The 15,811-nt window shown below is 39.2% G+C and overlaps 2 protein-coding genes across 2 annotated transcripts; one reads left to right on the top strand and one right to left on the bottom strand.

Moving 5' to 3' along the window:
* Window positions 1–3,530: 3,530 nt before the first annotated feature.
* tsr3 (TSR3 ribosome maturation factor) lies at window positions 3,531–8,809 on the bottom strand. The gene is made up of 6 exons (XM_012863139.3): window positions 8,473–8,809; window positions 6,618–6,828; window positions 6,266–6,459; window positions 5,989–6,156; window positions 4,781–4,835; window positions 3,531–3,749 (listed from the first exon to the last, which is right to left on the bottom strand). The coding sequence occupies exons 1-6, from the start codon at window positions 8,591–8,593 to the stop codon at window positions 3,623–3,625; spliced, it is 876 nt and encodes a 291-aa protein (XP_012718593.2). The 5' UTR covers window positions 8,594–8,809; the 3' UTR covers window positions 3,531–3,622.
* Window positions 8,810–8,835: 26 nt separating this feature from the next.
* gnptg (N-acetylglucosamine-1-phosphate transferase subunit gamma) lies at window positions 8,836–14,546 on the top strand. Its single transcript, XM_012863138.3, has 11 exons — window positions 8,836–8,974; window positions 9,076–9,130; window positions 9,207–9,274; window positions 10,869–10,923; window positions 11,029–11,112; window positions 11,211–11,304; window positions 13,475–13,589; window positions 13,666–13,748; window positions 13,888–14,016; window positions 14,123–14,204; window positions 14,293–14,546. Exons 1-11 carry the CDS (start codon window positions 8,908–8,910, stop codon window positions 14,370–14,372), a joined length of 912 nt encoding a protein of 303 aa, XP_012718592.2. The 5' UTR covers window positions 8,836–8,907; the 3' UTR covers window positions 14,373–14,546.
* Window positions 14,547–15,811: the final 1,265 nt, after the last annotated feature.

Here is a 15,811-nt window from a genome sequence, read left to right as displayed (position 1 = left end):
TTACGTTCAAATGTTTCAGATCATCACATTTTATATCATGAATAAAAGCAAAAATAAACGCTGTCATTAATAGATTAAACGTATTAAATAAATAAATAAATAAATAAAAGCAGACAAACCTGTTCCTGCGTGAAAAAGTTATTAACCCTTTAACTGCTTTTGCGACTCTTAGCCACTATAACTGCTCTCAAGCGCCCTCTGTTCCAGGGGTGTCCAAAGTGCGGCCCGGGGGCCATATGCGGCCATAGACATCATAAACTTAGACGCCTTGTCGGGCGGGTTCTGTCTATGCTGCGGATGCGTCAGAGCGTCCGCCATGTTGAATGTGGCAAATCTGAATTTAGTCTGAGTTCAGAGGGAGTTTAATCTCAGAACATACTTTATATTCGTAATATTTTTATTTTTGTAATATTACGAGTTTATTTTTCGTATCCCTTTGGGTTCATTCTCCTGACTTTATACTCAAAAATATTTTTATACATAAATATAATTAAAAGAATCTAACCTGGCCCTATTACTCCAGGACTGAAATAGTTCTGCAAACTGTGACTATTCTGGAAATGTCCCCCGTTAATTCTCATAATATGACGTTTTTCTCATATTAACAATTTTGTCTTTTTTTTACTTTATTGTCCAAGGACTTTTTTTCTCATAGTAACTTTCTCTTTAATACTCCCCCAAAACGTTTGTTCCTAATCTGTGACTATACCATTCACATGTGACAGTTTTATGAAATAATGAAGACCAAAATGTTTAGATTTAACCAATTGACTTTTATATTCATAACACACACACACACACACATATATATATATATATATATATATATATATATATATATATATAAACGGTTGGTACATTTCCATGCAGCACAGCACAGAATGAGGAATCTTCTCTGATCCACGTTCACTACAACAGAACTTCTTTCTGCCACATACAATATGGCGGTGACGCTGACGTACGAACCCGCGCCCAACAAGGCGTCTACGTATATGTTGCCTATGTTTGCGGCCATTGGGCTGATTTTGTGCGGCCCCTCAACTGCAATTCAAGATTATTTTGGCCCACCAGCACAAGATAGATGGAGAAGGAGACTTTTTCTTCTTCTAGCCACATCTGGAGATTTTTTGAGAATAACCAATCTAAACACATACCAACACATTTCATTTTCATTGAAGCCTGTACTTTGATTGTGCCACTCTAAAACCTTAGTTTTGTTATTGTTTGGGATCATTCGGGGGTATTTCCCGGTGTACGTTGGAGGATATTCCTGCTGCAAAACCTAGAATGTATTTGAGCTTCAGGTTTCAAGCTGATGTCTGGACATTCTCCATCAGAATCTTCTGCTGGTGAGAAAACTCATAGTTCTGTCCATTATAAGGTCAGGTCTGAAACAGGTTAGATTCTTTAATTATTTTTAGTTTTTACGAGAGTCAGGAGAATGAAGCCAAACGGATACAAAGATAAACTTGTAATATTGCAAAAATAAAAATATTACAAATATGAAGTATTTTCTGAGATTCCAGTCCCTCTGATACTGTTTAAGTGACTGAGTCTAACAACAGATTTGCCACATTCAATATGGCGGACGCCCTGACTCATCCGCAGCATAGGCAGAACCCGCCCAACCAGGTGTCTACGTTTATAGACTGGGCCCCAGCTTTTGCAGGCACTGATTTGCTATTTGAGTCATTTTCAAGCTGGCGACATCTGGTTAGCTTTCTCCATTTGTGGAAAATACCACAGTTTTAATACAAAGCTTAAAAAAACCAAAATATATCATCTTTGTCTATTTAAAGTGTAACAAATTGACTCTAACATTAACTTTTTTTTAATAATGCATAGACCTAAACAAAAACACACACAATATACACCTGTGCTAAACTAAGCTGTAGATTTCAAACGCTTAGTGTCCAGATTATTATACTTTTTGCTTTATTTTAAGAAATAGCTTGTCATCATTAATTATGGTTAATTAGTTGAAACTGAGATGCTACTTCTTGCTTGCCAACTATAGTCCCAAGACCGCCATACCTTTCCAAACAGCCCAATTTTTCTTTCTTGTAATTGATTGGAAAAGTGTAGCAGCCTTTATTCTGGCATCTGGGTGGCCGTGTGAGGCAACATGTGGGGGAAGATGGAGAAAAGTCCAAGTTTTATTTGATATCTCTTTAAAATTAATTTGAACCACAGGAACGATATGATGGAAATTCGTTGCATTTGTTTGAACCTGTATCTTTCAAATCTTGGGATATGTTGATAACAGTGGCCGCCGCTGCCTAACACCAGCACTAATTAGACGTCTGATAATCGCAATGTGAGATCACAACAGCTTTTAGATGTTTTCTTGTTTTTCATGGAAGCCAAACCATCGAATCAACTCTTCTCTGTCTTGAATGACTTGTTGTGCAGGTTTGCAGACAGTAATTTAGACAATAAAAGGTTTGACAGGCTTACAAGTTGCAAATTAATTGATTTTTATCTTATTTATCATACAGAAGTAATCCTGTTGCAAACTTTAACATTAAATCCCCTGCAGTTATTCTTAAGCAGGGTGATTTACATGGCTCTGATCTTGGCTCCGTCTTTTTTTGTGCTTTATTTGGTTTCCTTTATGTAATCTTTTAAGATTGTTCAGTTCTCTCTTTCAATATGCAGAGGGCTTTCCACTTTTTATTAGTTTTAAATTCCATAGAATGTTTCAAACTTCTAGAATTGAAATGAAACCAGGCTGTGGGACAGTCTTCTCCAGATGAATGGGGAGAAAATGGAGGTTATAATAGCTTTGATAGCTTGTAAGCCAGAACTGAATTGGGTAAAAAGGCCTTTAAATTTTCTGTTCCCCTGAATAAAATGCAAAATGATTTAAAAAAACTTATTTTTTTAACGTTGGTGTAATTTAAAAACAATTTTAAAGCACTTACTTGGCTCTTGTTACTGCCCGAATGTTTAATGCTGTGATAATTCCAGGATATTTTACATATTTCTTTTTTTGTGAAATGTGAAACTGTTTTTACGTGTATGTATTTGGTTTATTTTATTGGTTATGCTGAATGTTTTATGCTGCTGTCCTGGCCAGAGCACTTGGAAAAGAGGTTTGAATCTTTTTTTTGTTTTCAGTTAAAGGATACTACTTGGACCTTAAGTTAATTATAAACTCACAATTTGCTACATACGTAGAGAAAAAATGGCCCTGGTTTAAAAAAATAAATAAAATCATCCAAACTTATTACTAAATATAATTTGAAATAGTTTAAACTACAATGTGGCCTAATCCTTCTATGTTTAAAGGACCTAGTATTTCTAGCATGTCCATTTTATCTCCTTTTATCGTGGTATTCTTATTGCTGTTGATAATATCGCGGCGTATGTGATGCTTTTTCCTCTTGATTCCCTTAAATCTCAACCAGCTTACCTCAAGATGTTTTACACATGCTGCTGGTATCAAATTTAAATAAAAAAAAATACAACAATATTTCCCAGTTTTAACACAATAGCTTCATTGTTTGATATTGAATTATATATACTTTAAATTGTTGTATACTCCGTTTATTTACAGTATTCCAACTTTTAAAAATCTAGATAGGTTTTAAAACTGTTTCTAGTCCTTTCTGGAAAATGTTCAGTCTTCATCTTCATGATGTAAAACTGCTGACTCATTGTTGATTTCTGTGTTTTCATCCTCTGAAGTGTCTTCGTTATCTTCCGATGTGTCACTGTCTTCACTGGAATCATCATCTTCCACAGCACTGAACACAGAAATTACAATTTAATGTCATGACTAATTATCTAACAGAACTGTATTAAAAGCAGGTCACGTTCAGTAAAAATACTTGAAATGAAGTTATTTTCAATCGTATAGGAATTAATTTCATAGCAAAACATGAGGATAAAATGTATATCACATGAGATAAGAAAAAAAATCCGAATATTGATCAAATGTACATAAAATACATTAATTAAAACTGTTTTTAAGTAGTAGGTGATATAAGGGGTGTAAAAGTATACCAGAATCACAGTTCAACATGTATCTCGGTTTTAAAATACAGTGAGTTATTGCTTCAAGTAGAAGGATTTATTTTAAAAGATTTTAAACAGAAAATAACTCTTGAAGAAAGAGAGGTACACAAATCATCATTATTAATGAGAAGGATCTAAAAAGGTAGACAGAAAATATTCTTCATCTGTCAAACCAAAACTTTTATGAAGTAAAAAACTGTTAAGAAACTTTATTGTTGTTTAAATTAATTAAAAATACTTGTTGGAATTCATTTCAGCTCAACTTCATCCAAAATTTAAGACACGCTAAACATTCACCAATCGTGACCCAATTTCAACACTTGGTGGCGCTGTTAGGGGTCTAGTGACATTTATTTTGTCTGTACTCTAGAAAAAGTCAGGATAATTAGATATAAATGGAAAATAAGTGTTTGTCAATGCAAAGCCCCAATAGATTAAAATCTTCTGCACTCCTAGAGACCCCAAATACACAACAAAATGTATTTAAGGGCTAAAAAAGGGGAATTTGCATGATACGGCCCCATTAATCCACTTTTTTCCTGAGGTGGTCCTTAACAAAAAGCAATAAAATCTTATGTGAGCGTCCACCTCTGAATGAGAAAGACGTCTTTAACGACAGCGGTTCCACAGAAACATGTAAACTCACAGAATCAGGTCCTGATATTGAGCAGCATAGAGGTTTGTCCCTGGCTTATTCAGCATTTTATCCCTACTTTGACACGTTTATGGCTAAAATAGCTGAAAACCGTGACGTTCTTACCTCTGAGGTCTGTTGAGATTCCTGCATTCCACTCCGGAGTTAACATCAAACGGATCTGCAAACAACACAGAGGAGCAACTTTGGCTGTAGGAGTTCCTTTCTTTCACTAAAACACAGTATAACTCAGCAAAAACAAACCTTCAGCATACTAAACAATGGTACAAAATTTACTTTTATGTGTTAAATGAAATAATGCAACTCCAATTTCACTAAACAGCTTTAATCCTTTAGATATTAGGCCTTGGGATTTTTCTATATTGCACATTTGATAAAGCATTAATGTTTTCTTACTTTGGTTGTAGTTTGTTATGAGATAAAGCAAGCAGGATTAACCTTTGAACAGAAAATGATGTCTTGCTTTAAGTGTGCTAAAAACCAGACCATGTTGATCTGCTAACTTTAAAAACCGAGTCCTTCTACTCAACAGGTAAGGTTAACGGTTATATAACAACTGATTAGGGCTGAACGATTTTGGAAAATAATCTAATTGCGATTTTTTTTTCTTAATATTGCGATTTAATGCAATTTTTTTCCCCCAGTTTAATTTATCATGTCTTTTTAAACATATACAAACAACAATTCAATTTGTTTCCTCGCTGTGCAGATTAGTCGCTAAAACACCCACAGCATCTAAACTCAGAGCAGAAATGATTACGTTCTGCCTACAATATATTTCAGCCAAAATTGCAATTTTGACTTTTCTCTGTATTAACCACAAGCAACAAAAATGGCGTCTAAATAAAGATGTTTGTAAACAAGGACTATTTAAAACAAGAACTTTTAATGTTTCTATTAATCAGAATATTGTTTAAGAGAACAGCTTTTAGTTGATTTGGACATCAATCCTTGTTGAACATAAAGTGCAACCAACAAGCAAGTCTATGTATTAAACTGATTGACCTGTACTTAATGCTATGTATGATTATATAAACTCTAAAACAAGTAATAAAATTAGATTATCTCACTGCTGCAACTGTCTTTCCTTCCATGTGGCGCAAATCCACTTTAAACATTTTACCAACACCCAATGGACGCGTCTAATTCACTAATTGTTACATAGCCAAAAATTGCAGACTGCGATTTGGAAAGTGCGTTTTTTAAAATTGCGATTATATTGAAAATGCGACTAATTGTTCAGCCCTACAACTGATCCACAGCAACGCTTGAATAAAGAACAGATTGCCCGGTAATTTCCCCCCTTATTTTACCGAACTCCTCCTCTTCCGGTTTAGACGTAAGAAACTCCTTCTCGACACTCAGCAGCTCCTCCTCAGTCCGACACGCAGCGTAGCGCTCAAGAAGAACCTTGTTGAGATCCAGAAACACCGTCCCCCACTTGAATTTCTTCAACAGGAGCAGCGCCAGCTCCTCAAACCCTGCAGCACAATAAAAAAAAAAAAACACAAGCGTCTGCGGCTTAGAGCTACAGACCTGAGCATTTCTTTGCGCTGCGGTAAAGTTGCTCTTTTGACGACGAAGCCTCACCAACGATGCAGAAAGTGGCAGCGAAGGCTTCAACACACGATAGCTTGCAGGGCTTGCCGTAGTTGACCGGGTTTGCAGCGACGAGGTACGGAAGCAACCTGGGATGGCTTCCAACCATCTTGCTGAAGGGCGTCTCCTCCAGTTTGGCCCATGAGCAATCAATTACAGCAAGTCCATTCTGAGCCACAATCTGTCTACGCACAAAAAAACAAAATATTCAGACAGAAACATGCGAAGATACTGCAGATTTACTGATATTTTATAGCAGCTCTTTGGATGAGCTGAGCTGAAGACATAGCGACTGATCCAGAGAACCAACGTGTAGCGGAGCAGCAGAAGGACCACTACATACCTGTCTGCTGGCGTCACGTACTTGGTTCCCATCGGACTCAGGATGAGTCCGTTAAACCTCTGGTTGAGGCGCAGGTTGCGTACGAAGCCCTTCCGTACCAACTTTCTGCCAGTGCAGCGTTTCGGGTCACAGTGACCCAACTCCCACATGGCCAGGGGACAAGGCAGCTTGACCTGCGGGGCCTCTGCTCCCTCCTCCAGGTGAAGACTGGCTGCAGAGATGCAACAGTGGAAAAGAATACCCAACAAAACCACACGAGTGTTTATTTTATATTGCATTTCTACAACAATGTTTCCCTTTTTCAATATTTGTGCCAGAAACAACCTTTAGACCAATGTTTATGCGCTACAAGACACCTTAAAGCACACGTGAAAGGGAAATAGGATTTCTGAAATGCACCTTGTAAAAGTAACTTTTCTTCACTAAATCACAAACTTTAGATTATTGGTTGTGATAGAGCAGCTCAGAGTGACATAATTTTGAAGCAGAGGGAAAATTATAGATGATCATCAAATACTTTCCAAATAAATCAGTTTTTCTTCAACAGATTTCGCACCATCCTTCTTACCATCAACTCTGAGCAGCTTCTATGTCCCCGCTAAAGAAAAGCATTCCCACAGCCTGATGCTGTCACCACCATGCTCTCCCATGGGGATGATATACTAAGGGTGGTTTACAGGGTTAGATTAATGCCTCTCATAACTTTGGTTTCATGTTACTGGAGAACCTTCTTCTGTGTCTCCTACATGAACATTGGCAACCTTTAAATAGACCCCAACAGATGTAAACAGGATCTCTGCAGCTCCTCCAGAGCCACCATGGTCCTCCTGCTTCTCTGATCAATGCTCTCCTGGTCCAGCCTGTCAGTCCAGGTGGACGTCCATGTCCTGGTAGGTCTGCAGGAGGTCCATCCTCTCTCCAGGTCCACATGATGATCAGAACTCTGGATGTTGTAGAACCTGACCCTCCTGTAAACTGGACCAGAACCTTCTTCTTGTAATGTTTAATGGCGGTTGGCAAACAACTTGAACGCGCATTACCGCCACCTACTGGTATGGAATGTGGAACAAAATGGCTGCCTGCTATCTAATACATTTACTTACTGATAATGATAATTATATTATACTCTAATATTTCAACTACCTGTACTAACTATCTATCTATCTATCTATCTAGATAGATAGATAGATAGATAGATAGATAGATCTATCTATCTATATCTATATTAAAACTTCTTCCTTTCCTAAACTTTTACGTTTGCTTCCTTATTTAATAAATATAACACACCCTCCTACTATGCCTTTTTTTATTTTGTAATCAATATATTCCTTAAATCTCTATCCATTTGCTATTAAACAATCTTTTAAATCATTAACATGTGGTTTAATTGACAAGAACCCTCTCCCTGACCTGGGTTCCTATTAAATTACATATAGCTGGACTCTATTCACTATGAGTCTCCTGAAGCCAGTTAGTTACGCTGATTTTCATTTAGGGGCATCAGAGTAAACAGGGGGAGTATACAAATGCATGCCATAATTTTTGCAGTTTTTTTTATTATTTTGAAAAATCATGTAATTTTCCTTCCACTTCAAAATTATACATTGCGTTAATCTGTCAAATTAAGTCATTGTACATCTGCAGAACATTTAACCTGTACTGTAATTCACTGCAAGGTATCCTGTAGAGTTACTGCAATATTTCTGAGCTGTGTGAAAACGAAATTTCGTTCTGTATGCACTCTGTGTATACAAAATGACAATAAAGAAAGTCTAAGTCTAAGTCTAAATCTTAAGAACATCACGTGCCGTCTTCGGTGAAATAAAGCTGTAGAAGTGAAACATATTTCTGTTACCTTCAAAAGCAGAGTGCATTTCTTCAGTAAAGGTCTCCAAAGACTTCCCCTTCATTTTGTGCCGTTTGTCTTTGCCCTTACAGTCAGGCCGCACAAACCGGCCCTGTTTCCTGCGCCCCATGCCGCGGCCCGGGCTCTCTTTCCCACACAGTCCGCTCCTTCAGCAGCTCCGGCCGGCTGCTGCTCCACTCGTCCCCGGCTCCAGCGTCCCTCTCCCGGGCAGCTTCTCCGTCCCGTCTGCGCTTCAAACCCCGAACATCAGACCGATTATTGGAAATCCTGCTTGGTTGACATGGTGGAAAACACGCCGCGCAGCAGCATTTTACTGCGCATGCTCCCACGGAGTGCTGTTTTCATCACGTGACCGGTCACCTGACACGGCGGTCGGAGGATCAGGAAATGAATTGACAAACAGCTGCGACCTAAAAATCGGTCATGTGCAGTTTAAATAGGCGAATATCGGGTCTAATGAGGACATGGGTGGTTTGTTTATCGTTTTACTGTAAGAATTTCTGGTTTATAACCGTTAATAAAAAAATATGTTGTTTTTTTTTACTGAAATTTTGGTTAATATCGATCTGTTCTGTGTTTGTCTCGTTACAGTCAGCCACGGCCTTGCTGGGAAAATGAAGATAGTTGAGGAGCCAAACACGTTCGGGTTAGTAAATCCTGCCCAGATCTGTGTTGGAGGACGTCTGCTGTGCTTTGCGCTGACTGTGCGTCTCTGTGTTCAGGCTCAACAACCCCTTCATGGCTCAGGGAACCAGGCTTCAGCCCAAAGTCCCTCCATCTCCAGTCTCTGGTAAAGTCAAAGGATCTCAAATCAAATCCTTGTTCTTAAGTATTCTGGGATCTAACGAGTTTAAAAAGCCAAGTTTGACTGAAAATATTTATTTATTTATTTATTTTTAATGTCTGCCAATAACCATCAGCATTGTCCTAACAATCCTGACCTAAACTTCCAGAACAACTATTGGCTTTTTGCATTTAGTGCTTATAACCCTCTGGACTCAGGGATCATAAGATCCATGATCTGAATCTTTTTCAGGTCTGGATAACAATGGCGCCACCAGGGCATGGTTATTTTTCAATAAATGAATAAATGTACACCTTATTCCTAATATAATTACAGGGTATAAAAAGGAATTGTCGTTCAACTTAAAATGTTATCTGTACTGTCATTGGTATATGCACATTAGATCATTAGTAACATTAAAAATCAAACAATAAACCAAAAGATATTAGTAGGCATTTACTTGAAGTCTTAAAGATTCTACAGGCAGCTTTACTACAACAGTAGAATAAAATCCTGAAATTATGGGTTTTAGTATCAGTGCCCCCCCGTCCCGTCATTTGTCCAGCTATTGTTCCCTCCTTCAACCCTTCCCAACCTGAAGACAGCTGCCATGAACTCAAAGCAAGATTTTGATTTTAAACCTCTAGAAATAAACATTAAAGGAAATTAATTCTGGAAAAGTGAGTGATTTTTTTTTTTTTAGCTTGGAAAATGTCTTGGAACCCGGTTTCCTGATAGACGGAACCGATCCCCAGGTAACACAACAGCTTTTACACTGGATGCTGTCCCTTCTCTCCTGGATCAGAAGAGGATGGTCATCTGGAAGTTGTTCATAATTCTGATTCTTTTGTCAAACCAAACCTCAATGAGCTGCTGCTTCACTCATGGTGTATTTCGTACGCAAGCACAAGAAGTCCAATATCCAAAACAGGAAAGTTTTGTTTTACAGTTTATTCTGTGTGGCAAGCAAGAAACAAAGCTACGTTTTTTTCTGCTCCTTTTCCTGCTCTGGTAAAGGAAAAAAAACAAAAAAAAAAAAAAACAACAGGGTTCACCCCAGTGCATGCTGGTCCTATACCAAAGCCTTTACTATTAGAAAAGGCCCCACAGCTCAGAAACAAAAATCTTTTATATTGGCCTATAAAAAAACTTGTAAATAACCCAAAAATATGAAGTAAACCAAAAACAAAATTTAGCAAAATTCAAAATAATAAAAACAACGATAGCTCTAGCAATTGGTATTTGATCAAAACTTTGCTTTGGATCAAAGAAAAACACAATTCTGTCAACTCTCATCGTGAAGCTCCAAAACCTTTTTCTGTCAGTGTTTTCCAAAGCATCGGGTCACTGGACGTCTCCACAGGTGGACCGTAGGTAGTATGGGTAAGAAATGCCGGGCCACCATATTAGCACTGGTGTCCACAGGGATGTGCACCAAGTCCCCAGCTGTAGACCTAGTTCATAAACAATTTTAATGTAGCGTTGCTCCACTAATCATATCCCATTGTTCTGTTAATTAAATATAATTGTTTTGACTTATTAATTTGAAAACTTAGAATTGAACTGTGTCTCATCAGTGATCAATAATCTTCTCTTTAAGGCCCGGTGCATCTTCATCATCTCGCGGGAAAGTGCTTCAGTCTCATGGAGTCTATGTGAGTATAACACACAGTTCTGAAGACGCACCGTGATTTGATGTTTCATCATCTGATTGGATGAATAGAACCAATCATATTCATGTTCAACTGTGTGTTTTGCAGGTATAAATATGAATTCTGTCCATTCCACAACGTTACTCAGCACGAGCAGTCATTTAGGTGGAACGCCTACAGTGGCATATTGGGGTGAGACCCAAAACAAATGCTTTCATCACAATTCTGAAACTGGTGATTTTCATATGTGAGCTTTGACTCGACTGTGGGTCTATTTCTGATCCCTGCAGGATCTGGCAGGAGTGGGAAATGGCCAACAACACTTTTACGGGCATGTGGATGAGAGACGGCGACACTTGTGGAACCAGAAACAGAGAAACAAAGGTCCTTAAAACACAGTTTCTAAAAGCTTGTCTTTGTTTCCTCTCTTCTCCCTCAGGCAAAGAACAACTAGTTGCCTTGTTTGAGCAACTGGATGTCCTTCATACTAATGGTGGCTCGTAAAGCAATGGGTTTAAAAACAGAGCGTTTTTTAAAAAATTATTTTTAAAACTGTTCAACGTACAGTAAAGGAGTTTGATTACCTTCTTGTGTAACATTTTAGTCCCGTCCACAACCATCTATTTTCTTTAAAAACAGGGATGTGTGTCTCAACTTCCACTTCCTGTCCACATGCAAATGGTGTTTTTAGTAGGAAGGGTGTAAACCTTTAAAACTGCTTCTGGTAGAGGGGCACAAACATGGAATTACAATCGTCATCGATGCATCCATGCCTGCAACACCACAGTCCCAAAGGACGGCGTGGATGGATGCAATGTTTGATCAGATGTTATAGATGAAATCCTGTGTATGAACATATTACCGTGGGGCTGAGGGTAACCTTCACTACTTCATGTATATTTGTCGTGCCAGAAAGGATAGAAGAACAGCGTAGATGTGTTGAAAGAGGGGCTAAGAATAGAGGTAGAAAAATGTAGGATAATCATTAGCGCAGGGCGCTTGCTCTGCCTGGAGAGGCTGCAAATTCCCCAGCTTGAATCCCACAGAGTCCCACTAAGGGTCCCTGAGCAGGACCGGTAGCCCCAGCATGCTCCCCAGGGCCAACCCAGTCACAGCCCACTGTTCCCTGAGGGTTGGGTTAAATGTAGAGGACACATTTAATTAGAATGTACAAAAGTTGCAATAATAAAGATGGTGATTATTAGTATTATGTAGATGTCTGCCATCTGCATGCCTGAAGCCCGTACCAAGCCACTGATTCAAACACCGAGGCCCCGTCCAAACGAAGCGGCTGTGAAACCGACAGCATTTCAAACCGGACTCCCTGAGTGGATAAGTCTGAAAACGCCAACGTAGACGTCGCCTCTGCCTTTTCACGCAGACAGATTAAGATCATGCTAAGATCATAGAGGGCATCACACACACTGTTCATTCATTTTAAAGCCGTACACCAAATGTCAAATAATCCCTCTGGCTGTTGTACCTTTATTGTCCACTAGATGGCAGAGTAGCACAAACGAACCGTTATTGTAAATGGATTGGATTTGAAAAGCATTTTTCTAGACCTACTGACGCCACGGTCACACCAGCATGCAGCTGGGTGTTAAGTGCCTTGCCCAGGTGCACACTGGCATAAAACCAAACCCACAACCACTGGAGTGCAAGAAGTCCACTGACAGCAGTCGCTACTTCGATAATCACTTATAATATCACAATTTATCGCAGCGCTGTAATTATTTTTATATAAAGTAATTTTTAAGTGCTTATACTACAGTGAATCTGGTATTTTTTTAATACTTTTTTATTGAGCATCAGTGATACAGTACATTCATTTCAATTACAAGAGACATGATACTCATATTTATATTTTAACCCCCCCCATCTCAAGAACATTTGACACCAATCCAGCAAGAGTAGATAATTGAAAGTAATACAAAAATAGACAACAGTAAAAAAAAAAAATAAATATATATATATATATATATATATATATATATATATATATATATATATATATATATATATATATATTATTTTTATTTTTTTTATTTTTTTTTACTGTTCTTGTCTATTTTTGTATTACTTTCAATTATCTACTGTTGCTAAATTTAAGATAAATATTTAAAAAGGCTGGGCACCTCACAAAACATGGTACACATGGGTTTAATCAAAATTACAGATACAAACGCAGGATGACTGCCAGAGGATCATTAAGTGGGCACAGTTTTAAGTTTACCTAAATGTGTCAATATCGGACCCCAGACAGAGAAAAATTTGTCCTTGGATCCCCTTAGAGTATATTTTATTTTCTCTAATTGAAAATTAGTATGAAGTGTGTCAGGTCACTAAACCACAAAGACACCTTGTGAAACTGGTATTTTTACTGCAGTTTGTCATAAAGTGAGAATCTGCAGGTTTTACAGCGTTATTTTTATTTGAATAACGGAGAGCATGTCACCAATGCAGTCAAACCGATATGTGAAGTGGAGTAGATTGGCTTCTAATTAAAGAAAAGAAGTAATGATGGTGCCGGTTTCTTGTCCCTGTTGTTCAGGTGATCCTGGTCTGCAGCAACAGCAGCAGACTCGTCAGCGTCTCAGAGCCCAGCACCTGCGTTTACTCGCTGAGCTTCGAGACGCCGCTCGTCTGCCATCCACATTCGCTGTTGGGTAGGTGTGGGAGGGAAACGCCCTTCCTATTGCTGTGGGTGTGGGCGCTAATGTGGGCGGGTTGTTTTGTTTGTAGTGTACCCCACCCTGGATGAGAAGCTGCAGAGAGAATGGGACGAGGTGGAGCAGGCTCGCTATGAGGGCCTCATCACTGAGCAGGTAGGAAGCAGCTTTCTGCCTCCATTACTGACCTGCCCTGGACACTAGACCTCAGTTTACAGCCATGAGCCATGAAACTGGGTGCTACTTGTGTTTGTTGTACGTTTATTCATCCTCCGTGGATGTTTTATGCTCGCAGGGCTACAACAATCTCCTGAGAGACATCTTTGAGGATGCTGGGCTCCTGAAGAGCAGCAAAGTGACGGAGACGGTGCAGGAGGCCGAAGTGGATTCAGAAAAGCACAACTCTCTACAGAAATGCCAACAAGTAGGCTAATTAAATATAATATTAGATCTTTTTTTGACACATGGCAGAGACGCGCTCCTTTAAATACATAGTGGATATTTGTTTTTCTACATTTTGTTTTTTACAGGATTATCAGAAACAGAGCGAGGAGATAGCGAGGCTGCGAGCGCTCCTCACCCAGAATAATATTCCCTTTGAGTCACAGCCAAGTGAGTGAGCTCTACAGCAACTAATTGTTTATAGCTAATATATTTGCACAGTTTTACTAAAGCATGGATATTGTTTGCTGTGTGGCAGATGTAGAAAGAGGGGCAGTGACCGGGCCGACCAAAGATCAACACTTGAGAGGAGACACCGGCCTCATGGATGTGCTGTGAAGATCGTCTAGATAAACTGTTCATTTTGAAAGGATCGCAGGACTTTTAGGTCCGTTTGAGACCGAAATGTTTATAGGAATAAAGTACAAACTCATCATGTCAGGAAAGGAAAACAATTTATGTCAAGTTTAATATGAATGTACTTCAGTTTTATTCATATAGCGCCAACTAACATCTCGTCGTCATCTGAAGGCTCTTTCCAAAGTCAGCCTCCATCAGATCCTCCAGGTTGGTGAGAAAGTTTCCTCTCTAAGGAAACCCAGCAGGTTGCATCAAGTCTCTCCAAGCAGCATTCACTCCTCCTGAAAGAGCGTAGAGCCACAGTGGACAGTCGTCTGCATTGTTGATGGCTTTGCAGCAATCCCTCATACTGAGCATGCATGAAGCGACAGTGGAGAGGAAAACTCCCCTTTAACAGGGAGGAGAACCTCCAGCAGAACCAGAACCAGGCTCAGTGTGAACGCTCATCTGCCTCCACCCACTGGGGCTTAGAGAAGACAGAGCAGAGACACAGAAAGCTCAGAAGCTCACATTGACCCAGGAGTACTTTCTATGTTAGAGAAGACAGAGCAGAGACACAGAAAGCTCAGAAGCTCACATTGACCCAGGAGTACTTTCTATGTTAGATGGTAATAGAGGATGATCTGCCTCCCCTGGATGATGTAACAGCTAACAGAACGCCAGACCACGTGCACCTTCTATGAAGAGAAAAATAACAGTACCTCCAACCCCAGCTCTGTTTTCAGATACTGTATGGGTGCAGCGTTGTGGGAACGTGAAAAGTAATAATGAATTTTCTTATTAAATTAAATGACTAAATCTCAGCTTCCACGCAGATATTGAGCCATATTTTCACCAAGTTTTGGAGGTTGTAACAATTGCATGATGCCCTGTTAGGCCACAGCAATTTCACTGAGGCTGAAATTCTGGCGTTTTGCCTCCAATGAGATGCAGACATACACACTGATCTGCATAGGATGAACAACGGCCGTCCTTACCTTAGATCAGGGGTGGCCAGCTCCTGCAGAGTTACTATCATGCATCTGTTAGACGCGTCGCTGCTGCAGCGCCCCCTAGCGCTGCAGACACCTGATAACGAGACATTTGTCTCAATCAACGTCGGAGAAGCTGCAGGAAGGGGATCCCAAGGACTGGGTTTGGGTATCCCTGCTTGGATATGTTGCCAAAATTCTGTATCTGCGTTTACAGGGTGCTTATGAATAAACATAAGATGCTAAAAACCTGCTGGATCTGTGGGTTTATTTGTTAAATAGGATAAAATGATAAAGACAGAATGAGCCTTAAAGAGAGACTGCAAACAAAAATGGGAAGGAAATGGAGGATTTAAACCTGCATTTAGATACAAAATAAAAATGGGGTGTACAAGCATACATGTACATATGAACTCCATATCTTATTTCCTGCAAAGTTTATATGTT

Source organism: Fundulus heteroclitus, unplaced genomic scaffold (genome assembly GCF_011125445.2).
Source record: "Fundulus heteroclitus isolate FHET01 unplaced genomic scaffold, MU-UCD_Fhet_4.1 scaffold_47, whole genome shotgun sequence".
NCBI lineage: Eukaryota > Metazoa > Chordata > Actinopteri > Cyprinodontiformes > Fundulidae > Fundulus > Fundulus heteroclitus.
This window is presented reverse-complemented; position numbering and strand designations above follow the sequence as displayed.

Coding starts and splice junctions, on each gene's coding strand:
- gnptg (XM_012863138.3), top strand. CDS start 8,908: ATGTGCAGTTTAAATAGGCGAATATCGGGTCTAATGAGGACATGGGTG. Junction 9,275..10,868: donor CCCTCCATCTCCAGTCTCTG/GTAAAGTCAAAG, acceptor CTTCTCTTTAAG/GCCCGGTGCATCTTCATCAT. Junction 14,017..14,122: donor CTCTACAGAAATGCCAACAA/GTAGGCTAATTA, acceptor TGTTTTTTACAG/GATTATCAGAAACAGAGCGA.
- tsr3 (XM_012863139.3), bottom strand. CDS start 8,593: ATGGGGCGCAGGAAACAGGGCCGGTTTGTGCGGCCTGACTGTAAGGGC. Junction 6,829..8,472: donor AATGCACTCTGCTTTTGAAG/GTAACAGAAATA, acceptor GCATCTCTGCAG/CCAGTCTTCACCTGGAGGAG. Junction 6,460..6,617: donor TACGTGACGCCAGCAGACAG/GTATGTAGTGGT, acceptor TTTTGTGCGTAG/ACAGATTGTGGCTCAGAATG.